This window comes from Hyla sarda, chromosome 10 (genome assembly GCF_029499605.1).
Source record: "Hyla sarda isolate aHylSar1 chromosome 10, aHylSar1.hap1, whole genome shotgun sequence".
NCBI classification, from domain to species: Eukaryota; Metazoa; Chordata; class Amphibia; order Anura; family Hylidae; genus Hyla; species Hyla sarda.
The window spans coordinates 33,594,915-33,619,311 of record NC_079198.1 but is presented as its reverse complement, the minus strand read 5'-3'; the positions used below and the strand labels follow the sequence as shown (position 1 = coordinate 33,619,311).

The 24,397-nt window shown below is 46.7% G+C and overlaps 1 protein-coding gene across 2 annotated transcripts in view; it reads left to right on the top strand.

Moving 5' to 3' along the window:
- Positions 1-2,080, top strand: part of CXCR5 (C-X-C motif chemokine receptor 5) — a 42,187-nt gene extending 40,107 nt beyond the window's left edge. For both annotated transcript variants that reach the window (XM_056542629.1, XM_056542630.1), the window contains exon 2: positions 350-2,080. In XM_056542629.1, the coding sequence (XP_056398604.1) occupies positions 350-1,393 (1,044 nt within the window). In that variant the 3' untranslated portion in view covers positions 1,394-2,080. The remainder of the gene's footprint in view (positions 1-349) is intronic.
- The last annotated feature ends 22,317 nt before the right edge of the window (positions 2,081-24,397 follow it).

Sequence of the window (24,397 nt, the reverse complement as noted above, 5' to 3'; positions counted from 1 at the left end):
AGACAAACAAAAATAACAACTGGGCAGGATCTGTAACATGATAAATACCAGCAGCGTCCGACAGATCGCACTTACTATCATGTGGTCCTTTGGGCTTGGATCATGGTGGCTGTCATTCTCACAGAGAATGCTGTGCTACTGTTTTTCCAGCATTTTGATCTAATCTGCAATAGAAGATTCCTCACAAATGTAAACCTAACCGTTCTCTCCTCCATCTGTCCCTCGTTGCTTCACAATCTCCTGAATTTTATGGAGCCGCTTTTTGTCTATATCGCTGATCTGTGATTAACTATTTTTGCATTCATATTTTGTATGTGAAGACTTATGTTTCTTTTTCTCTGTTTTACAGTTAGACGGTAATTCTACTGAGAAGGCAGCTAACAGCTATCTATATTTTACATGTGACGATTCCTTGAGTGAATACTTACAAGGACATGAAACATACGATAAAGTCAATCGTGTTGCAATCCCAATTATCTACAGCCTTGTCTTTGTGGTTGGAACAGTGGGCAACGGCCTTGTCCTCTTCATTCTCATGAGGAACCATCGCTCACGATCCAGTACTGACAATTTCCTTTTACACTTGGCAATTGCCGATTTGCTGATGCTCATCACATTCCCCTTTACCATTACAGAGGCTATGGTTGGGTGGATATTTGGAGATTTCCTCTGTAAGTTTTTGGGAGCTATCAGCTGTTTAAATTTCTATTGCAATAGCCTTCTCCTGGGGTGTATTAGTATTGACCGTTATCTGTCTATAATCTATGCTATTCATACCTTCAGAAAGCGAAGAATTGAATCAGTACACTTGGCCTGCATTGCTATATGGATTTTTTGTCTTTTGCTTTCACTACCAAACATGTTTATCCTGGGAACCCAAAAACTAGACAGTAATATTACATGGTGCACATACAATCAAAGCCATTTTCCAAGCAATTTTTGGTGGCAAGCCGGACGATTTATGAATCACATTGTGGGATTTTTAATTCCATTGATCGTCATGACCATATGCTATTCCCACATCATAGCCACCCTATGTATCTCCCCAAGACGAGAGAAGAAAAAAGCTGTGAGAGTTGCTATAGTGATCACTGGGGTCTTCTTCCTTTGCTGGACTCCATACAACGTGGCAGTATTTCTAGATACGTTGTATCAATATGGATGGATAGATAGTTGCGCAATTCAGAACAATCTGGATATAGTCATTGCAGTCACAGAAGTATTGGGATTGACGCACTGTTGTTTGAATCCCTTGCTCTACGCATTTGTGGGGGCAAAGTTCAGGAATGATGCTCTGAGAGTTTTAAAACACAGAAGCTTCTCCGTCCTCTCCGTCAGTAGAAAGAGCAGCACCACAGAATCTGAAAGTCGGACAGTCATCTCCAGCATCTAAATGTTTCCGCAATACTCCTACAATCTTCAACCATCACTTATTATACCAAAGAAATACAATGTATTCTATGTGCTGATGTATAAACTATAACATGAATAATAGACAGAGGAACTGCAGTAAAAATATTGCTAGTGACATGCAATATGTTCTTTCTACATTTCTATATATTTCTGATTTCTTTTTATTGCTGTATTACATTTTACAGATATGGTAATAATATTGTTTCAATAAGTGATCATTCCAGCTGTCACGCCCCCTCCCATAGGCTTGCATTGAGGGGGCGGAGCGTGACATCACACGGGGCAGAGCCGTGATGTCACTATGCTCCATCCCTGTGATCGCTAGTAATCAGACCCGGAGCGAGCACACTCCGGGGGCTGATTCTAACGGGGTGCGGCGTGGAAGATCACGGGGGTCCCCAGCGGCGGGACCCCCGCGATCAGGCATCTTATCCCCTATACTTTGGATAGGGGATAAGATGTCTTAGCGCCGGAGTACCCCTTTAAGGGTTTATGAACATGATGCTATTACTGCTCTGTGCAAGTTTTGAGTTATACCGATCTGTCACAAAAGCATACAAACTTGGTATGGTCCTGTAGACGACCTATTTATTAAATTCCTCCTTGCATCAAGACAGAACTGGGGAACACCAGTAGAATAATACTAGTGAAAGAGGTGCTTAAAATATAACTTTTAATCTTGTCTCTCTAAAAACTCAAACAATAATGTAGTGTGAATGAGTGATGAGAGTATGCCGTACAAAAAACAAAAATCAGTTACAAAAAGAGACCAAATAGATTATCTGAATACCGGAGTGCCCAGAATGCATCAAACGGCACCTAACGGTACAACAAGGTTACCCCCAATGGACAGCCTTAAGGCTGTCCATTGAGGATAACCTTGTTGTACTGTCAAGTGCCGTTTGACGCATTCTAGGCACTCCGGTATTCAGATAATCAAATGGCACCTGACGGTACAACAAGGTTATCCCCAATGGACAGCCTTACGGCTGTCCATTGGGGATAACCTTGTTGTACCGTGAGGTGCCGTTTGACGCATTCTGGGCACTCCGGTATTCAAATAATCTATTTGGCCTCTTTTTTAACTGATTTTTGTTTTTTGTACGGCATACTCTCATCACTCATTCACACTAAATTATTGTTTGAGTTTTTAGAGAGACAAGATTAAAAGTTATTTTGTAAGCACCTCTTTCACAAGTATTGGTCTACTGGTGTTCTCCTGTTTTATACAGATCAGTAACAGAGCTCCTATAGTAAGCTATAGGGCCCATAAGATACCAATGTAAAATAGACTCTACATTCTTGCATTGCTTTTAATAGAGAGTATCTCCATAATCCAAAAACGTCTTGAAACATACAGCATATGGCTCTGTAATATTATAATCACTGTAAAATAGCATTGTTTAATTGCATATTTGCTTATTAAAACGCAGTGCTAATACAAGTCTAGTGTTTTTATTGTTATTGTGCGTGTATTTTTTTCCATTATTGTGTGAGTGGTTTTTGTGTTATTATATACCTAGCAACAAGATAAGTTCTTACCATCTCCATTTATTAAAGGGTAGCTCCCACCGTCACTTTTTTTATTTTTTCTGTCCCTGCCTATTACCCATCTATCCCTAACCCCCTCCCTGCCTTTAATTTTTTTTTTTTGCACCACGTCACTGATGCCTGCTGGGGCCGACACTTCCGCCCTTAGTTCACCTATACAGGGTGCCTCCAGCTGTTTCCCCACTGCAACTCCCAGCTTGCCCTGACATCTATTGGCTGTCAGAGCATGCTGGGAGTTGTAGTGGGGAAACAACTGGAGGCACCCTGTATAGGTGAACACCGGATCTGTGATCGCAGCACATACCGCTCCCTGCCGCGCAGCCCGCAACCCCCCCGCACCGCTCCCTGCCGCTCAACCCACTCCCTGGCAGAAGAACAGTCACAGCAACCCACAACCCCCCCCCCAGCAAAAGAACAGTGACAGCAGCCCGCAAGTCCCCTTCCCCCCCTCCCCCCGGCAAAAGAACAGTGACAGCAGCCCGCAACCCCCCTCCCTGGCAAAAGAACAGTGACAGCAGCCCGCAATCCCCCTCCCCCCCGGCAAAAGAACTGTGACAGCAGCCCGCAACACCCCCGCCCCGTCGCGCCTCTCAACTCACTCCCCCTTAGTTCAGAGTAACCCCGCCGCGCAGCCCGCAACTCCCCCGGCCCCGCCGCTCCGCTCAACCCACTCGCCCCCTTAGTTCACCTATTCAGTGTCCCTCCAGCTGTTTCCCCACTACATCTCCCAGCTTGCCCTGACATCTATTGGCATGCTGGGAGTTGTAGTGGGGAAACTGGAGGCATACTGTATAGGTGAACACTCAACCCCCCCACCCCCGGCATAATACTTTACCTTGTCCCCGGGAGCCTGCGCACATCCACTTCATTCAAAGCGCTCGCTCCCGCCTGTCTGATTGACAGGCGGGAGAGAGCACCGCAGTGACTGAATTTCGACTCATTGCCAGGCTTAAATGAGTCAAAATTCTGTAGTGACGTCACTGCCGAATGCATTCGGCCACTAGGAGGGCGATCCCTAGTGGCTGAATTTAAAAGTGATTTTAAACTGGTTTAAAATCACTTTTTTTTATTAAAGTATATTAGAGATATGTTGTAGTACTTAAGTACTACAACATATCAATTTTTTTTATTTCATGACAGTGCCCATTTAAAGGAGTTGTCCACCATAAGGTGATTTTAGCACTTACCTGGCAGACAGTAATGGACATACTTAGGAAGGATCTGTGCTTGTCTTGGGGCTAAATGTCTATGTTGTGAGATTACCATAACGCTGTGGCTATCTTTTTGTGAACTGGGCATTTCCTGTTGGAGTTCGCTCTCTTATCCACTGCTTCCTTGTTTGTAAGTGTGAGGTCACTTTCCTCCCTCCCACACAAAGGAGCTGCATTCCATTCAAAAGACCAGTGTTTTCTAACCAGGGTGCCTCCAGCTGTCGCAAAATGATCTCTCTCCCACCCAGCAGTCGCTCCTCCCATTGAAGCTGGACAGACTCCCTTTGTACACCTGTCTAGTGATGTCATGTCTCGACCCACTGCAACCTGGGAAAACCCAAGACCTGAGCAATTTTGTTTGCTGATAAATAATGGGGCGAAAATCACAGAAGAATTGCAAGACCAGGTCACACACAATTACAGGCACTATATTATGAACTATAATCAAAAAAATAGAGAAAAATAGGCAACAGTGCACTCACCTCTAAAAATTCAATTCTTTATTTCAAATCCATCCGATAAAAGCAGGCAGGCTAGGGCAGAGTAGAATAAAAAAAACCGCTGTGGCAGCGCCGGGCGTGCACGAGGCAACGGAGCCGTTTCGCGGTATTCCCCACTTCCTCTGGCCTTCTCGACCTCATCCATGGGAGACACTAAATGGGAGACTCCCGATGACGTCACTAGTCCGGATAGTGAACACAAAGAAACATGTGTAATATACAGTAAAAATTTTAAAACAAGATTGCAATTGGGGATTCAGGTATGATGGAAGGATTACTGAAACTTCCCAAGAAGACATTTAATTAATTCCGGTCATTGAGACCCAGTATTCCCAGCGCCTCAGCGCGCATGATCCATAATGCTTCTCTCTGTCTCAATGTCTTCTTTTTTTTTCCCTATTGCTGATTGTAACCCTTTCCAGGCCGAACATAGTGAGTAGATTGCTGTCATTATTATGCACTGTTTTCATATGATCGATGAGTCTGGTTGCTCCCAAATTTGTAGAGAGTGATCTTTTGTGTTCTCTAAAACGATGGAATAGCTGTCTTTTCGTAGAACCAATATAGAAGCGATCACAGGGACACAAAATTGCATATATCCCCCAGTTTGTAAGACAGCAAATAAAATCTTTTACATATATTTCGGTACCACCTACTTTTTATAAAAGCACCTTTTCTCATTTGCGGACAATGGGGACTATTTCCACTTCTATAATTTCCAACAAGTAAATTTTTCTTCAACCAATTTTCTCCTTTTTTTCCCGATTTAAATGTAGAAGATACTAGTCTATTTTTTAGATTTTCGCTTCGTCTGAATGTTAACAAGTGTTTCTGTTCTGCTGCTTCTTGAAAAATAGGATCTCTCCTTATGATATGCCAATTCTGATGTATGGCTTTTTTACAGAGAATTATATTGGAAAGAAAAGACAAATCAATTATTTTTATGTTTTTTTAGGATTTTCCTTTTTATGTTTTTTGTATAGAAGATTTTCACGTGGAATATCTTCTACTCTTTTTTGTGTGTCTTTTAATACCTTTTCTGGATAGCCCCTTAGGCGAAATCGATCTACCACATCCGATGCTTGTTTTTTTCAATGTTCTTCACAGTTATTGATTTTCAAGGTAATAATTGACTGGATAGTAAAGCTTTTTTTGTATTGTAAGGATGATAACTATTAAAATGTAAATACCAATTAGTAGCTGTTTGTTTGGGGTATCCTGATGTGATAATTTTTCCTTCTTTGATAGTTATAGCAAAGTCTAGAAATTCAATATTTGTGTCACTAATCTTACTGGTGAAAAACATATTCATGTCATTTTGTGTGTTTAAGTAGGACATAAAATCGGAGAATTCCATGCCGGTACCGTCCCATATTATAAACACCCTGCACCCCTCACCTATTGTTACCCTGGCTCACAACCCCATAGTTGAAATTTATCAGTTCGACAGCATTCAGTGGTGCCATCCCCGTCTATCCTCTACAGTGCCATATTATGAACTATACTAACCTTACAGCCCCTGTAGCAAAGTCAAATAATTCTCTATTCTCAGCTTGTTTATCATATTTATCCATACAGCCAATTCACAAATTGGCAGCTATAAACTATTGCACCATAGAGAGAGATGGCATATTTAGTACAGTGTTTATATATGCTTATACAGTAGATATTGTGTTCACAATATATGGTATGTATATACAGTGTATAGTACACTAACTGGTCCTTTTATTAGGGATACTTTGCTAGTACCAGCTTGGACCCCTTTTTCTTAATTTGTGGCATTCTTTCTACAAGGTACTGGAAATATTCTTCAGAGATTTTGGTCTATATGGCTATGATGGCATCCTGCAGTTGTTGCATATTTGTCAGCTTCAGATTCATGATGTGAATTTCCCTTTCTACCACACCCCAAGGTGCTGTATTGAATTGAGATCTGGTACTGGTAGAAGCCATTGGAGTACAGTGAACTCTGTTATGTTCAGGAAACCAGCTTGAGATGATGTGATCTTTGTGACATGGTGCATTATCCTGTTGGAAGTAGCCATCAGAAGATGTGTCCACTGTGATCATAAAGGGATGGACATGGGCAGCAACAATACTCAGATAGGCTGTTGCATTTAAAGAATGTTAAGGGGGTTATCCAGTAATAGAAAATCAGAGCTAATTTCTTTCAAAAACCGTTCCCCATCTGTCCCCAGTTTGGGTGTGGTATTACAACTTGGCTTCTTTATCTTCAATGGAACTGAACTGGAGAACCACACCCAACTTGGAGACAGGCAGGAAGCGGCTTTGGAAAGAAATTAGCAATGTTTTTCTATTCCTGAATAATCATTTTAACACCTTAATGACGCAGGACGTATATTTATGTCCTGTGTCAGCTCCCGCAATATAATGTGGGGTCACACGGTGACCCCGCGTCATATCGGGTCGGTCCGGGTAGCCATCAACTGTCGGAACCCGTGGCGAATACCGGACATCACTGATCGCGGTGATGCTCAGTATTAACCCTTTAGATGTGGCAATCAAAGTTTACCGACGCATCTGAAGTGAAACCAAAAGCATCCCGGCAGCTCAGTCAGGCTGTTCGGGAAATCACAGCTTGCAGGACACCAGCCTCCTGCGTGTCCGATCGCCAAATGACTGCTCCGTGTCTGAGATCTAGACATTCGAGTGGTGATAACACTGATCAATGCCATGTTAATACATGGCAGTGAACAGTGTTAGAAATCTGTGTGTGCAATGTTATAGTCCCCTATAACATTGCAAAAAATAAGTAAAAAGAAAGTGTTAATAAAAGTCAGAATCAAAAGTCAGAATCACCTCCCTTTTCCCATAAAAAAACTATGTAAATAAAAATAAATATAAACATATGTGGTATCGTCGCATGCGTAAATGTCCAAACTATAAAAATATATCGTTAATTAAACCGTGATCAAAAAGTCCAATCAAAACAAAAATGGCGCAAAAAATTTGACCTCATACATCCCCATAAAGTTATAGGGGTCAGAAGAGGACATTTTTAAACATATAAATTTTCCTGCATGTAGTTATGATTTTTTCCAGAAGTACGACAAAATCAAACCTATATAAGTAGGGTATTATTTCAACCATATGGACCTACAGAATAATGATAAGGTGTCATTTTTACCGCAAAATGCACTGTGTAGAAACGGAAGCCCCAAAAGTTACAAAATTGAGTTTTTTCTTCAATTTTGTCGCACAATGGTTTTTTTCCGTTTCGCCATGGATTTTTAAGTAAAATGACTGTCACTGCAAAGTAGAATTGGCATTGCAAAAAATAAGCCATAGTATGGATTTTTAGATGGAAAATTGAAAGGGTTATGATTTTTAAAAGGTAAGGACGAGAAAACGAAAATGCAACAGGGCTAGGGGTTAGGGTTAGGTCAGTGGGTGTGGCTCCAGAGGTCAAAGGTCACTCCCAGCCTCGCAGGCATCTAACCATCAAGCCAGCTAGTGCTGGACCCAGCTGGTGTCGCTGGCGGGCGCTTCGCTTCGCGCCCGCGTTCTACCTCTAGTGTTGGACACAGCTGGTGTTAAAGGAAATCTGTCACCAGTGTCACCTGCACTAACCTGTCGGTACCCGGGACCCTGCAGAAAGCAGCAGCGGCTTGGGGCATGGGTGGAGCTTAGTGACATCACCGCTGCTGCTCTCTGTCCCAGGTCCTGAGAACAGCAGCAGTTACGTCATTAAGCTCCGCCGGTGCCCCAAGTCGGTGCCTGGAGCAAAAATACCGGAAAATATTACAGGAAATCCCTGCCACGGACCGGTACAAGGTAAGTATTGTTGTCATCAGTGTCACCTGCGCTACCTGTCGTTACCGACAGGTTAGTGCAGGAGACACTGGTGACAGATTTCCTTTAAAGCTAGAATTCCACTGAGGTTTTTCGTGCAAAAACTCTGATAAAAATGACCATTTTGCCACACAGGGCGTTATTTCTGTGAAAAAATGCAGCGGGCAGATGTAAGCTGCAAGTCAATAGTGAACTGCAAAATCCCAGATCCACTTGGTGTTTTTCATTTTGGCTTTTTTTTTTTAATCCTTTGGTTGTTTTTCCGCTCTTTTGGGCTCAGAGCAAAACCATCCTAAAATTCAGAGTATGGCGAGGGGGGGGGGGGGTCATCAGAAAAATCTTGGCGTTTTCCTCCCATAGAAGTCTATGGGAGTGAAAAAATGCCAAGAAAAATGCCATGTGGGTTTTAACTTTGGCGTTTTTGCAGGTGGATTTTATTCTTTTTTTGGACTTTGGCGATCCAAAAAAGTGATGGAGATACCCTTTTTTGCTACATGTCGTAGGGTACCATTAAAAAAAAAAAAAGAGGTACAGCAGTGATGGAAAAAATTGTATTTAACGAAATTTATATCTTTTAGAACTAAATTTTTTATTACATTTTAAAGAGGGATCAATTTATGTGGGTGGGCAGAAAACTAAAAATCTAGCCGACAATATAAAAAAAAAATGTAGAAAGGGGCCATTTAATTATAAAAATAATATATTTTTTTAATTAATTTTGTAAAACTTTTTATTAGTAATGTATTTTAATTATGTGTTTACTAAAATGTGTTTTTCTATTTACCTTTTATTTTTTATTCTTCAGATTTTTTAGGTAGTACTACTACTCCCAGCATTTAACAGACTGTTCCATGATGGGAATAGTAGTACCTGTACTAATAGACAGATCGCAGCGGGTGTCACTTCTGACACCTGCTGCGATTCTCTGATATCAGCTATAGGAGCGGGGGCCACACTTGTCTGGTCCCCTGCCCGTACTATACTCTTCATTTCACAGATTCATATTTCCCGCTGAGAGCTGTAATTTGCCAGATGGTGTTGGCCAATCACAACTCTCAGCGGCATATACGAATCTGGGAAGTAAAGATAACCTCAAATCACAGGAGTATAGTGCATGGGCAGGTGACCAGACAAGTGGCTTTAGCTTATACCAGCGGATTGAAGCAGGTGTCAGGAGTGACACCCGCTGTGATCTGACCTTAACTGCAGGTACTACTATTCCCAACATGCAGTGACACCCGGGCCATCTGTCTATTAGTACAGGTACTACAACTCCCAGCATGGAGCAGAGTGTGCTCCATGTTGGGGGCAGTAATACCTGCAGTAAGGGACAGATCACAGCAATTGTCACTCCTGAAACCTGTTGTGATCCTCCTGATGTGAATTTCGGGACTCAGCTGTGCTCAGGGCTACAGAGCCGGGAGAACAGCTGATGCTGAGTAGATATAAGTCATATATCTACTGCCCAGCAAGAACTTACAGTGAGTCTGCAATGTGTATTCACTATACACATTGCTAACTCACTTAACCCCTTGCTGAGCTGTGCGCTATGTGCCAGCCCAGCAAGGAAAGAGTTAACTTACACTGCTGGACAGTGTAGGTTAACTCTTTGGGTGGTATACACTATATACAGCTATCTATCGATTTATCAAAACCTGTCCAGAGGAAAAGTTGCACAGTTGCCCACAGCAAACAATCAGCTCACCTCTGAAAAATGAAAGAAGTATGCTAATTGGTTGCTATGGGCAACTGGGCAACTTTTCCTCTGGACAGGTTTTGATAAATCTCCCCCATTGTGCATACAGAAGAGGAAGCCCCCTTACCTCCCTCCGGTCCCGGCTGGGGCCATGTAGCTCCGCCCATGGTGATTACGTCATTAGGGGGCGGAGCTACAGAAAGGAGCCAGGCTGGTAAGGGTGTAAGGCTCTGTACACATTGTATGTTTTTTATAACGTGAACAGACCCTTCTGCCAGTGTACTCCCAGACAGGAAGACTCCAGCTGTTGCTAAACTTCAACTCCCAGCATGCCCAGACAGCCAAAGGCATTATGGGCACTCTCCCCAGCAGAGAGCGCAAAAAATGTCCTAACCAATTTTTCGTGTTTTTTTTTTTTCTTCTCGTTTCAGATCCGTGTCTGCAGAGGATTGCGGTGGATTCAGAGGACTACTGCGGATGAACTGATTTTTTTTTCATTTTAATAAAATGGCTAACGAGGGTTGTGGGGGAATGTTTTTTAAAATAAAATAATTTTTCCAATGTGCAGTGTTTTTTTTTAAATTGAATTTACAGGCTTAGTAGTGGAAGCCGGTCTTATTGACGGAATCATTACAATAAGGTTTCCCCCATTCCAGGGAGACCGATCGTTTCTGGGAACGACAATTTGACGCAAGAATGCAGCCGCTACGTAGATGAGATACTATCTCCATTTGTTCACAGTCTACCTTCGTATCTGCGTGATACGAAGGATACGGCATGCAAACTCAATGAGGTTACTGTGCAGGGTGGTACATGCCTGGCTAGTCTGGACGTGGAAGCCCTGTACAGCAGCATCAGACATGATTTAGGCACAAATGCCTTCACCCATATTTTGAGCACGAAGGGTGCACAACACTATGCACATAATGAATTTTCTGTTATCACTTCTAAATTTTGTTCTTACTCATAACTTTTTCACTTTCAATGGTAAATATTATCACCAGATCAAAGGATCTGCAATGGGCACGGTGTGTGCACCTCCCTACACAAATATATTACTTGGGTGGTGGGAAGATGCTATTGTTTTCACGGACATAAATCACAAATTCACTTGGGGTCATTTTATAGACGACATTTTGATTTTGTGGGATGGTGGTAGAGATCTTTTTCACAAATTTGTTTCTGTTCTTAATCACAATCAAATAGGGATGATGTTCCCATCAGAATTTAGTTTCAATTCAGTTCACTTGTTAGATCTTACTATTGAGATCGACAGTAGCGGCTGCATTCAAACATCTATCTATCGTAAAGATACAGCTGTTAATAGCCTTCTGGAATGGGGGAGCTGGCACCCAATACCTCTGAAACGATGGATACCAGTGGGGTAATTTCTAAGGGTTAAGAACAAGAATCCAAAAAGTTGATGAGTAGATTTGAGGCTAGAGGTTACCCAAAGAAACATCTTAAGAGGGCCCTTTACAGGGCAAGAAGGACACCTAGAATGGATCTATTGAGTGCTAAGGAATACACCAGGACAAATCCAGTACATAAGGTTATCCGGTGTATTGGCACATTCGACAATAGGGAAGACCAAGTCATGAAAATCATGAGGAGGTACTGGCCGATATTGAGAGCGGATGAGGACTTACAAACCCTACTTTACACTTTTTTCGAACATCACTTATCGAAGGGGGTCCAAGCTGAGGGACCTAGTAGTCAGGAGTCATTTTGAGAAACGAGAGAAGGACATGTGGCAGAAAAATTCAAATCAAGGAACATGCTTATGTGGATAATGTTTATTCTGCACATATGTCACTCGACGGAAAGAGTTCAAAAATCCAATGGACGGTAGAACATATAAACTATATGATTTCGTAAACTGCAAAAGTAGAGGCATTGTATACATTTGTGCATGCACATGCCCAAAATTATATGTGGGCAAAACTCGCCAAGAGTTCCGACGTCGGATCTCTAAACACCTAAGTGGGATCAGAACAGGGGCGGATACCCCTATAGCCCGACATGTCAGAGATGTTCATAGCAATGACGCGAGCAGTCTACAATTTTGGGGACTGAGACAGATTAAGTTGGGCTCGAGAGGAGGTAACCTTGAGAATATTCTCCTGAAGGAAGAGTCCAAATGGATCTTTCACCTAAAAACCTTAAATCCGCATGGCCTCAACGAGGGATTTAATTATACAGCTTTCATATAATAAGGTTGCCCCATCGAGGGGATGTAGCCTCATTACTCCAGTCTGTGTGACTCTTCAAGTGAAATTCTAGTCAGCCTAACCTGGTCTAACCAGCGAGTGGTTCACATCAATTTGCATAATCAATTTAGTGTTCTTTCTTAATATAGATTTATGTAGAGGATTAGAATGTCAGATACTTGAGCTTTATTTCAAAATGGTACATATCATTAATTGTTTCAGAAATGCCTATAAACTCACCCAGGGGACTCGGCACTGATCTGTGTGCCGATTTGTGTATATTCCTTGAGACTTTAAATGTACATCTGAAAGTAAGTAGAGACAGATATTTAAAAATTTAATAAACAACAAAAAATGGAGTCAAATATTTAAACATTGGGATAGGCTGAATCTAGTCTTATAATATTTACCAACAGAACCTGATGGGATATATAGGAACCTAGAGTGTAACTTAGGGTCGAATATGGGGGTTCAATCTATCATTAAACTATGGAGCCCATTAATTATGTAAAGCAATTTTCCATCCCTGATGGGTCCCATATGGGGACTCTACTTATAAAATGATGGGACCCATGAATCATGGGAGTAATTTGGTATCTCCCGATAGATAGGATCATTTGGATTATAAGTATGCCCCTAACAAAATACCCTGTCAATGTTAGATAAGTGCATCCCTATTATAGTAGTATTTTTACTATCCAACTCGTTTCTCTATATATATTCCTTCAACAAGATACGTTATGTGTACTAACCTTGTTTACTTATGATTATACCAACCGGGCAAGTAGGGGTTAATTTGACCCTCAGATGAGTTAGATGAGATGCGCTTGCGCAATCTACTCTATGCGCAATATATTGCGCCTGCGCAACTAATGCGTCCCTTGAATGTGGGCATCGCGCTGCTATGCAGTGCGCAATCCCGTCATATGACGTACCTGCCGGGCACAAGCATATGGACACGAACAGCGCCTGCGCATCATCACATCTATTGCTGCGGGTATCAACATTACAGAACACGTGACCGCGATGACCAGAGCTGCTCACGTGGTCTATCCGGATCACGTGACCGTCCAGCTGAGCGCCGGCGAGTGGATGTAAACAGACAGGTTGAACTGTCAATCACCCGTCCGGCCAGCTGATTGGCCCGTAGGACATCAGCTATGTATGGACAATCAGACAGTCGGCGTGTGACGCGGTATACATACTAGATCAGGACTGGCTAATATAGATGTATAACAGCAATATCGCAAATGATTGGTGTGATTCCCTAGGCAATCTGAGATGCTGATTGGCCTGCAGTTTGAGCGGCATGATTGGCTGTAAACATCCCACACCATATAAAAAGGCTCAGTTTACCCTGACATTAATTGCTGTCAGTCTCTCCTTGATAAAGCCACTAAAGTGGCGAAACATGTCGGGGTGTGACAGAATTAATAGCCAATTCATAAGGTCTGGGTTGAATAACTCGCGCCTGCGGTGCACAGCAGGCGTGAGGTGCCCAATGGTGTAACACCCTGAGATACATCACATCATCAGAAGTTAGATTAAAGGTCACACACATATATAAGTGGCCAAATCTAATGATGGTATCCATCTTCACTGAGGGTACTGATTAGTCCCTATAGAGTTGATAGGATAACCATATATCTCTAAGTTGAGCGAGGAGTTCCTCTTTCGGAACCTGAGTGGACATATTTACCAACAAGGGTGACTGATATAGGACCTAGGCACAATCAAAATATATACCTATGACTGCAGTGGAGATGTGCTTTTAATCCAATTAATTCCTCACTTACACTATTATCATTTGAGTAAATAAAAGTAAAGTTTTATTATTAGTGTGGCTCTAGCAATATAGAGGACCTCTTCTTTAACCCTTAAGGGTTAAACTGTTGTAGTACCAGGAATTTGAGTCACATTCTCTGTCAGAAGTACATCTACGGCTGTATGAAATGTGACAGAAGCCAGGTAAGACTTTAAGAGCTTATGCCGTAGCCCTACAGAAGGCCCTAGAGACTGTCCAAAAACTAGATCGTATAACTCCTGAGCAGGGCAACAAGGTGTTAATGGACAGATTTATCGATGGGGCTCATAATAAGTGGGACAAAGACCAGTTGAGAATGTTAGCAGTCCAAAACCCTAATTTGTCCTTCCCCGCTTTCAAGAGACTGGCTATTCAAGTGATTGAGTCCGGGACTGAGTTAGAGGGAGTTTGTACCTGTTACGCCGAGCGCTCCGGGTCCCCGCTCCTCCCCGGAGCGCTCGCGCCGTTCACCTTCTCGCAGCGCCCCGGTCAGATCCGCTGACCGGGAGCGCTGCATCTATGTCACCGGCGGGGACGCGACCCGCGTAGCGGGACGCGCCCGCTCACGGCTCGCGTCCCGGTCACCTCACCTCTCCTGTTCCCCGTCGGCTCAGGCCCGGCGCGCGCGCGCTGTCTCTCTCCGATTTAAAGGGCCAGTGTGCCACTGATTGGCGCATGGCTCAATCAGTGCTCTCACCTGTGGCTTCACTATAAAACCTCACTTCCCCTTCCCAGCATCGCCGGATCTTGTTGCCCTTGTGCCAGTGAAAGCGTTTCCTTGTATGTCCCGTTGCCCCTGACTACGATCCTTGCTGCCTGCCCTGACCTTCTGCTACGTCCGAACTTGCTCTTGCCTAATCCCTTGTACCGCGCCTATCTCAGCCGTCAGTTGGGGTTGAGTCGCCATCGGGTGGAACGACCTGGGGGTTACCTGCCGCAGCAAGTCCATCCCGCTTTGCGGCGGGCTCTGGTGAAAACCAGTAACCCCTTAGACTCCGTTCACCTGGTACGGCCCACGTCATCTCCCCACTGACACAGAGGATCCACCACCAGTATCCTCACAGTACCCGGATCCTGAAAGTAGATCCGGCCATGGATCTCGCTGAGGTCCCACTGCCAGTTGTCGCTGACCTTACCATGGTGGTCGCCCAGCAATCTCAACAGATAGCGCAACAAGGACATCAGCTGTCCCAACTGACAGTCATGCAGCAACAACTTTTGCCACAACTTCAGCAACCATCTCCTCCGCCTGCTCCTGCACCTCCTCCGCAGCAAGTGGCCGCTTCCAGTCTCCGCTTGTCCCTGCCGGACAAATTTGATGGGGACTCTAGACAATGCCGTGGTTTCCTGTCGCAATGTTCTCTACATTTGGAGATGATGTCAGACCAATTTCCCACAGAACGGTCTAAGGGGGCTTTCGTGGTTAGTCTCCTGTCTGGGAAGGCCTTGTCATGGGCCACACCGCTCAGGGACCACAATGATCCTGTCACTGCCACTGTCCAGTCCTTCTTGAGGTTCGTAGTGTCTTCGAGGGACCAGCCCGAGCCTCTTCTGCCGAGACTGCTTTGTTGAACCTTGTCCAAGGAAATTCTTCTGTGGGCGAATACGCTATCCAATTTCATACCCTCGCCTCTGAATTATCTTGGAACAATGAGGCTCTCTGCGCGACCTTCAAAAAAGGCCTATCCAGCAACATAAAGGATGTGCTGGCCGCACGAGAAATTCCTGCCAACCTGCATGAACTTATCCATTTGGCCACCCACATTGACATGCGTTTTTCCAAAAGACGCCAGGAGCTCCGTCAGGATATGGACTTTGTTCAAACCAGGCGATTTCTCTCCCCGGCTCCTCTCTTCTCAAGTCCACTGCAATCTGTTCCTGTGCCTTCTGCCGTGGAGGCTGTTACGCCTAGCGCTCCGGGTCCCCGCTCCTCCCCGGAGCGCTCACGGCGTCTTTCTCCCTGCAGCGCTCCGGTCGGTCCCGCTGACCGGGAGCGCCGCACTGTCATGGCCGTTGGGGATGCGATTCGCACAGCGGGACGCGCCCGCTCGCGAATCGCATCCCAGGTCACTTACCCGTCCCGGTCCCCTGCTGTCATGTGCTGGCGCGCGCGGCTCCGCTCTCTAGGGCGCGCGCGCGCCAGCTCTCTGAGACTTAAAGGGCCAGTGCACCAATGATTGGTGCCTGGCCCAATTAGCTTAATTGGTTCCCACCTGTTCCCTGGATATATCTAGTCTCCTCCCTTGCACTCCCTTGCCGGATCTTGTTGCCTTGTGCCAGTGAAAGCGTTCCTTGTGTGTTCCTTGCCTGTGATTCCAGACCTTCTGCCGTTGCCCCTGACTACGATCCTTGCTGCCTGCCCCGACCTTCTGCTACGTCCGACCTTGCTCTTGTCTACTCCCTTGTACCGCGCCTATCTTCAGCAGCCAGAGAGGTGAGCCGTTGCTAGTGGATACGACCTGGTCACTACCGCCGCAGCAAGACCATCCCGCTTTGCGGCGGGCTCTGGTGAAAACCAGTAGTGGCTTAGAACCGGTCCACTAGCACGGTCCACGCCAATCCCTCTCTGGCACAGAGGATCCACTACCTGCCAGCCGGCATCGTGACAGTAGATCCGGCCATGGATCCCGCTGAGGTGCCGCTGCCAAGTCTCGCTGACCTTACCACGGTGGTCGCTCAGCAATCGCAGCAGATTGCCCAACAAGGACAGCAGCTGTCGCAGTTGACCGCCACGTTACAGCAACTTCTGCCTCTGCTACAGCAGCAACCATCTCCTCCGCCAGCTCCTGCACCTCCTCCGCAGCGAGTGGCCGCTCCTAGCCTCCGCTTGTCCCTGCCGGACAAATTTGATGGGGACTCCAGACTCTGCCGTGGATTTTTGTCTCAGTGTTCCCTGCATATGGAGATGATGTCGGACTTGTTTCCTTCAGAACGGTCTAAGGTGGCGTTCGTAGTAAGCCTTCTCTCAGGAAAGGCCTTGTCTTGGGCCACACCGCTCTGGGACCGCAATGATCCTGCCACAGCCACAGTCCAGGCCTTCTTCACTGAACTCCGGAGTGTCTTCGAGGAGCCAGCCCGAGCTTCTTCTGCCGAGACTGCCCTGTTGAACCTGGTCCAGGGTAATTCTTCCGTTGGCGAGTATGCCGTACAATTCCGTACTCTTGCTTCAGAACTATCCTGGAATAACGAGGCTCTCTGCGCGACCTTTAAAAAAGGCCTATCCAGTCGCATCAAGGATGTGCTGGCCGCACGAGAGATTCCTGCCAATCTGCAAGAACTCATCCATCTAGCTACCCGCATTGACATGCGTTTTTCTGAGCGACACCAAGAGCTCCGCCAGGAAAAAGACTTAGATCTCTGGGCACCTCTCCCACAGTATCCGTTGCAATCTACGCCTGGGCCTCCCGCCGAGGAGGCCATGCAAGTGGATAAGTCTCGCCTGACCCAGGAAGAGAGGAATCGCCGCAGGGAAGAAAATCTCTGTCTTTACTGTGCCAGTACCGAGCATTTCTTGGCGGATTGCCCTATCCGTCCTCCACGCCTGGGAAACGCACGCACGCACCCAGCTCACGTGGGTTTGGCGTCTCTTGGTTCCAAGTCTGCTCCTCCACGTCTCACGGTACCCGTGCGGATTTCTTCTTCAGCCAGTTCCTCCCTCTCAGCCGTGGCCTGCTTGGACTCCGGTGCCTCAGGAAATTTTATTTTGGAGTCGTTGGTTAATAAATTCAGCATCCCGGTGACCCGTCTCGTCAAGCCGCTCTACATTTCCGCGGTCAACGGAGCCAGATTGGACTGCACCGTGCGTTACCGCACAGAGCCCCTCCTCATGTCTATTGGACCCCACCTTGAGAGGATTGAATTTTTCATTCTCCCCAACTGTACCTCTGAGGTTCTCCTCGGTCTGCCTTGGCTCCGGCTTCATTCCCCCACCATTGATTGGACCACCGGGGAGATCAGGAACTGGGACTCTGCCTGCCACAGGAAGTGCCTCTCCCCCCCTCCCAGTCCCGTCAGGCAAGCCTCTGTGCCACCCCATGGCCCCCGTCCTGGTGTCACACTGCCCCGTGCCAGGTCTCGCCCTCTGCCCTCCCTCCCCATTCCCACTCCTGTTGTACTGCCTGCCGTTGAGGAAACCCTCCATTCTTTCCCGGTGTCCTCATCCCAGGGGAGGCAGTTACTGGACAAAGAGAAGGGGAGACCTAAGGGGGGGGGTACTGTTACGCCTAGCGCTCCGGGTCCCCGCTCCTCCCCGGAGCGCTCACGGCGTCTTTCACCCTGCAGCGCTCCGGTCGGTCCCGCTGACCGGGAGCGCCGCACTGTCATGGCCGTTGGGGATGCGATTCGCACAGCGGGACGCGCCCGCTCGCGAATCGCATCCCAGGTCACTTACCCGTCCCGGTCCCCTGCTGTCATGTGCTGGCGCGCGCGGCTCCGCTCTCTAGGGCGCGCGCGCGCCAGCTCTCTGAGACTTAAAGGGCCAGTGCACCAATGATTGGTGCCTGGCCCAATTAGCTTAATTGGTTCCCACCTGTTCCCTGGATATATCTAGTCTCCTCCCTTGCACTCCCTTGCCGGATCTTGTTGCCTTGTGCCAGTGAAAGCGTTCCTTGTGTGTTCCTTGCCTGTGATTCCAGACCTTCTGCCGTTGCCCCTGACTACGATCCTTGCTGCCTGCCCCGACCTTCTGCTACGTCCGACCTTGCTCTTGTCTACTCCCTTGTACCGCGCCTATCTTCAGCAGCCAGAGAGGTGAGCCGTTGCTAGTGGATACGACCTGGTCACTACCGCCGCAGCAAGACCATCCCGCTTTGCGGCGGGCTCTGGTGAAAACCAGTAGCGGCTTAGAACCGGTCCACTAGCACGGTCCACGCCAATCCCTCTCTGGCACAGAGGATCCACTACCTGCCAGCCGGCATCGTGACAGAGGCTATGCAAGTAGATCGGTCCCGCCTGACCCTACAAGAGAGGACTCGCCGCCGCAATGAGAATCTATGCCTGTACTGTACTAGTACCGAACACTTCCTGAAGGATTGTCCTATCCGTCCTCCGCGTCAGGAAAGACGTACTCCGATTCCGCACAAAGGTGAGACAGCGCTAGGTGTGAACTCTGCTTCTCCACGTCTTACTGTGCCTGTGCGGATTTCTTCTTCTGCTAACTCCTCCTTCTCAGCTGTGGCCTTCTTGGATTCCGGTTCTGCAGGAAATTTTATTTTGGCCTCTTTCGTTAATAGGTTCAACATCCCAGTGACCAGTCTCGTCAGACCACTCTACATCGCTTCAGTTAATGGAGAAAAATTGGACTGTACTGTGCGTTACCGCACAGAACCCCTGTTAAAGTGCATTGGACTTCATCACGAAAAAATTTAATTTCTGGTCTTACCCAACTGCACTTCTGAAATTCTCCTTGGATTGCCTTGGCTCCAACGTCTTTCTCCTACCCTTGACTGGACCACCGGGGAGATCAAGAGCTGGGGTTCTTCTTGCCTCAAAAAATGCCTAACACCTGCCCCCGGCTCCGCCAGTCAAACTCCTGTGGCTCCTCCTATATCAGGTCTTCCCAAGGCCTACCAGGACTATGCCTTATGGTTTCTTTTCTAAAACCTTCTCTCCGGCGGAGAAAAATTATTCTATTGGGGATCGTGAACTTCTGGCCATTAAACTAGCTCTCGAAGAATGGAGGCATCTACTGGAAGGTTCCAAACATCCCATTGTCATCTATACGGATCACAAGAATCTCTCGTATCTCCAGTCTGCCCAACGTCTGAACCCACGCCAGGCTAGGTGGTCGTTGTTTTTTGCCCGCTTTAACTTCGAGATTAATGTTCATCCTGCTGACAAAAACGTCCGGGCTGACGCCCTTTCACGTTCCTCTGATTCTACCGAATCTGAAGCCCCTCTGTAACACATTGTACCTCCTGAGCGCCTGATTTCCTCTGCTCCAGCTTCTATCAGACAAACTCCTCCTGGGAAGACCTTCGTCCCTCCACGCCAGCGCCTCAAGATCCTCAAGTGGGGTCACTCCTCACACCTCGCTGGCCATGCTGGCGTCAAGAAGTCCATCCAACTCGTTTCTCGTTTATACTGGTGGCCTACCCTGGAGACTGATGTCGCTGATTTCATTCAGGCCTGTACAGTTTGTGCCCGGGACAAGACTCCTCGCCAGAAGCCTGCTGGACTCCTTCATCCTTTACCTGTTCCTGAGCTACCATGGTCTCAAATTGCCATGGATTTTATTATGGATGTGCCCCTATCCCATGGCAACACAGTCATCTGGGTGGTAGTTGATTGTTTCTCCAAGATGGCACCTTTTATTCCGCTTCCAGGTCTTCCTTCAGCGCCACAGTTGGCGAAGCAATTTTTTGTGCACATTTTTCGCCTTCACGGGCTTCCCACGCATATCGTTTCGGATAGAGGCGTTCAATTTGTATCGAAATTTTGGAGAGCTCTCTGTAATCAATTAAAAATCTAATTAAATTTCTCATCCTCCTACCATCCCCAATCCAATAGGCAAGTAGAGAGAGTTAACCAGATCCTTCGTGACTATCTGCAACATTTTGTTTCCTCCCGCCAAGACGATTGGGTCGATCTTCTACCCTGGGCTGAATTCTCGTACAATTTCAAAAACTCTGAATCCTCCGCCAAATCCCCGTTCTTTGTGGTGTACGGCCGTCACCCTCTGCCCCCCTTCCCCATTCCCACTTCTTCTGGTCTGCCTGCTGTTGATGAAGTTACCCGGGACTTCTCCATCATCTGGAAGGAGACTCAAAAATCCCTCCTACTGGCCTCATCCCGTATGAAGAAGCATGCCGATAAAAAGAGAAGAACTCCTCCTGTCTTCGCTCCTGGGGATAAGGTATGGCTCTCTGCCAAGTACATCCGCTCCCGTGTCCCCAGCTATAAGCTGGGACCACGTTATCTTGGACCCTTTAAAATCAAGAGTCAAATCAATCCTGTCTCCTACAAACTTCTTATTCCCCCTTCTCTCCGTATTCCTAACTCTTTTCACGTTTCCCTTCTCAAACCTCTTGTTCTTAACCGTTTCTCTCCCAAGGTTGTCGCTCCAGCTCCTGTCTCTGGCTCCTCCGATGTCTTCACTGTTAAAGAAATACTCGCATACAAAACGGTTAGAGGTGAAAAAAATAATTCTCGTAGATTGGGAGAATTGTGGACCTGAAGAGAGGTCGCAGGTTCGCAGGTTTTCAGGTTCCAAAAAGGGGGGAGACCCAAAGGGGGGGGACTGTTACGCCGAGCGCTCCGGGTCCCCGCTCCTCCCCGGAGCGCTCGCGGCGTTCACCTTCTCGCAGCGCCCCGGTCAGACCCGCTGACCGGGAGCGCTGCATCTATGTCACCGGCGGGGACGCGATCCGCGTAGCTCCCTAGGGCGCGCGCGCCGGCTCTCTCCGATTTAAAGGGCCAGTGCACCACTGATTGGCGCATGGCTCAATCAGTGCTCTCACCTGTGGCTTCACTATAAAACCTCACTTCCCCTTCCCAGCATCGCCGGATCTTGTTGCCCTTGTGCCAGTGAAAGCGTTTCCTTGTATGTCCCAAGCCAGTGTTCCAGACCTTCTGCCGTTGCCCCTGACTACGATCCTTGCTGCCTGCCCTGACCTTCTGCTACGTCCTACCTTGCTCTTGCCTAATCCCTTGTACCGCGCCTATCTCAGCCGTCAGTTGGGGTTGAGTCGCTATCGGGTGGAACGACCTGGGGGTTACCTGCCGCAGCAAGTCCATCCCGCTTTGCAGCGGGCTCTGGTGAAAACCAGTAACCCCTTAGACTCCGTTCTCCTGGTACGGCCCACGTCATCACCCCACTGACACAGAGGATCCACCACCAGTATCCTCACAGTACCCGGATCCTGACAGTACCCCTGTTCAAGAGACACTAGGGGCAGTAGTTAGGGCAATACCATCAGCATCACTGGTCCCCGCCGCAGTATCATCTGCTTTGCCAGTCACCACAGCCTCTGACCAACAAAGTGTTAAGCAGGGCCTTGAACAGTTCACTAAGGCAGTGAAGAAGCTTGCCACCCAGGCCGCTCCACCTGACCGTGAACAGCCCACACATAGAAAACCTGTCCCTGTTCCTGCTCCTCACAATTTCAACCCTCGCAATCCTCCGCCCAATAGGCCCTTAGGGACTCAAAGGACCTTTTGTACTTACTGCAATAAGTCAGGACATTGGAAGATGCAGTGTTGGGATTTAAACGGATTTCCCCTGAGGTCGCGGACCGCCCATCAGGAAAACAGTCACCAGGTCCAAACCCCAAATGACCTAAGTCAGGACTCGCACTTTATGTCTCCTCCTGTCCCCATATAAAAATTATTGTAGAGGGTGTACAGTTGGGAGCGCTGATAGATAGGGGTTCACAAGTGTCTACTATACCTAAAAATGTTTTCTATCAGCATTGGGATGCTAGTTTATTGTGTGAACCTAATGATGTTGACTTTAGAGTCGTGGAGGGTAACGGGAAACCAATACCCAGACATGGATACTGGGAGACAACTATTTAGTTGGGAAAGCATGTACTTACCAGGCAGGAAGTGATTGTAACTAATGTGTCAGATAAGGGGTCTGCTGAGTTTATAATGGGGAGGAACATTATGAAAAACTGTCTTGCTGAAATAGTAGATTACTTGCATGCCTCTCTCCCCTACATGTCCCCTTCAGGCCAGAGGGCTGCGCAGCACCACTTGAAAGTTCTAAAGGCAGAGCAGAAGTTTGCCAACAAGCAAGGTGAAATCTGCAGAGTGCGTGTACAAGACATTTGGTCGGTGTCCTTCCAACCCAACACAGAGACCATCATCTGGTGCCTTGCACATCCTGGAGTAAGAAACAATGACTCTCAAGCCCTGCTGGAGCCTATGCAACTGGAAGATCATCCTCTTGTCCGAGCTGCGAGAAGCCTTGTCACAATTACCAACGGGAGAGTTCCAGTCCGGTTAGTCAATCTGTCTGATGCTGCTAATGTCCTAAATACACCCCAGTCGCCCAGCTGTATCTCATAGAGTCAAGGGACATCCTAACAGAACACAAGGTGCTTCGGCAGCGTGCGGCCCAAGTGGCTGAAGGATCCGGTACGAGTTCTCCTGAGCCCTGGTGGGCGCAACTTCAAGTAGGAGACGATACTACCCCAAGGGATCAAGTCAAGGGAGTCGTCAACGTCACCAAAAGGTACCACGAGGCTTTTAGTAAACACCCTACAGACTTTGGACATACGTCCATGATCCAACACAGAATTCTCACCGGCATCCGGCGTGTCCGATCAGTGATTGATTTCTCCATGCCTACGATCTAGGCAGGAGAAGTCAAGCCCCAATAACACTCGGCATATATTTCTATGCCGATGAACAGTGTTAGGAATCAATGTAATGCATAATATAGCCACTAGAGGGGGCTATAACATAGCAAAAAAAAAAGTTTAAAAAAAAGTTACTGATGATCAATTAACCCCTTCCCTAATAAAAGTAAGAATCACCCCCCTTTTCCCATTTTCAAAAAATAACTGTGTAAATAAAAATAAACATGTGGTATTGCCGCGTGCGAAAATGTCCGAACGATAAAATATATTGTTAATTAAACCGCACGAACAATTGTGTACACGCAAAAGAAGTAATACAAAATCAAACCTATACAAGTAGGGAATCATTTTAACCATATGGACCTACAGAATAAAGATAAGGTGTCCTTTTTACCTAATGCACTGCGTAGAAACGGAAGCTCCCAAAAGTTACAAAATGAAAATTTTTTCTTAAATTTTGTCGCACAATAAAAAAGTTTTTCACTTTGTCGTGGATTTTTTTGTAAACTGACTAATGTCCCTGCAAAGTAGAATTGGTGGCGCAAAAAATAAGCCATAATATGGAATTTTAGGTGCAAAATTGAAAGCGTTATGATTTTTCGAAGGTGATGAGGAAAATATGAAAATGCAAAAATTTAAAAACCCTGAGTCCTTAAGGGGTTAAACCCCAGGTACACTACCTAGGTCATGTTGTCAGTGACGAGGGAGTCCAGCCCAATCCTGAAAAGGTGAAGGTTGTCAAGAACTGGCCTACCCCGCGCACTGGGAAAGATGTCAGAAGCTTCCTGGGATTTGCCGGCTTCTACCGCCGCTTCTTTCCCCACTTCGCCCAGATTGCAGAACCCTTCACAGCTCTCCTGCGGGGTACGGCGAAGGAGAACTACAGTGGAAGACTAC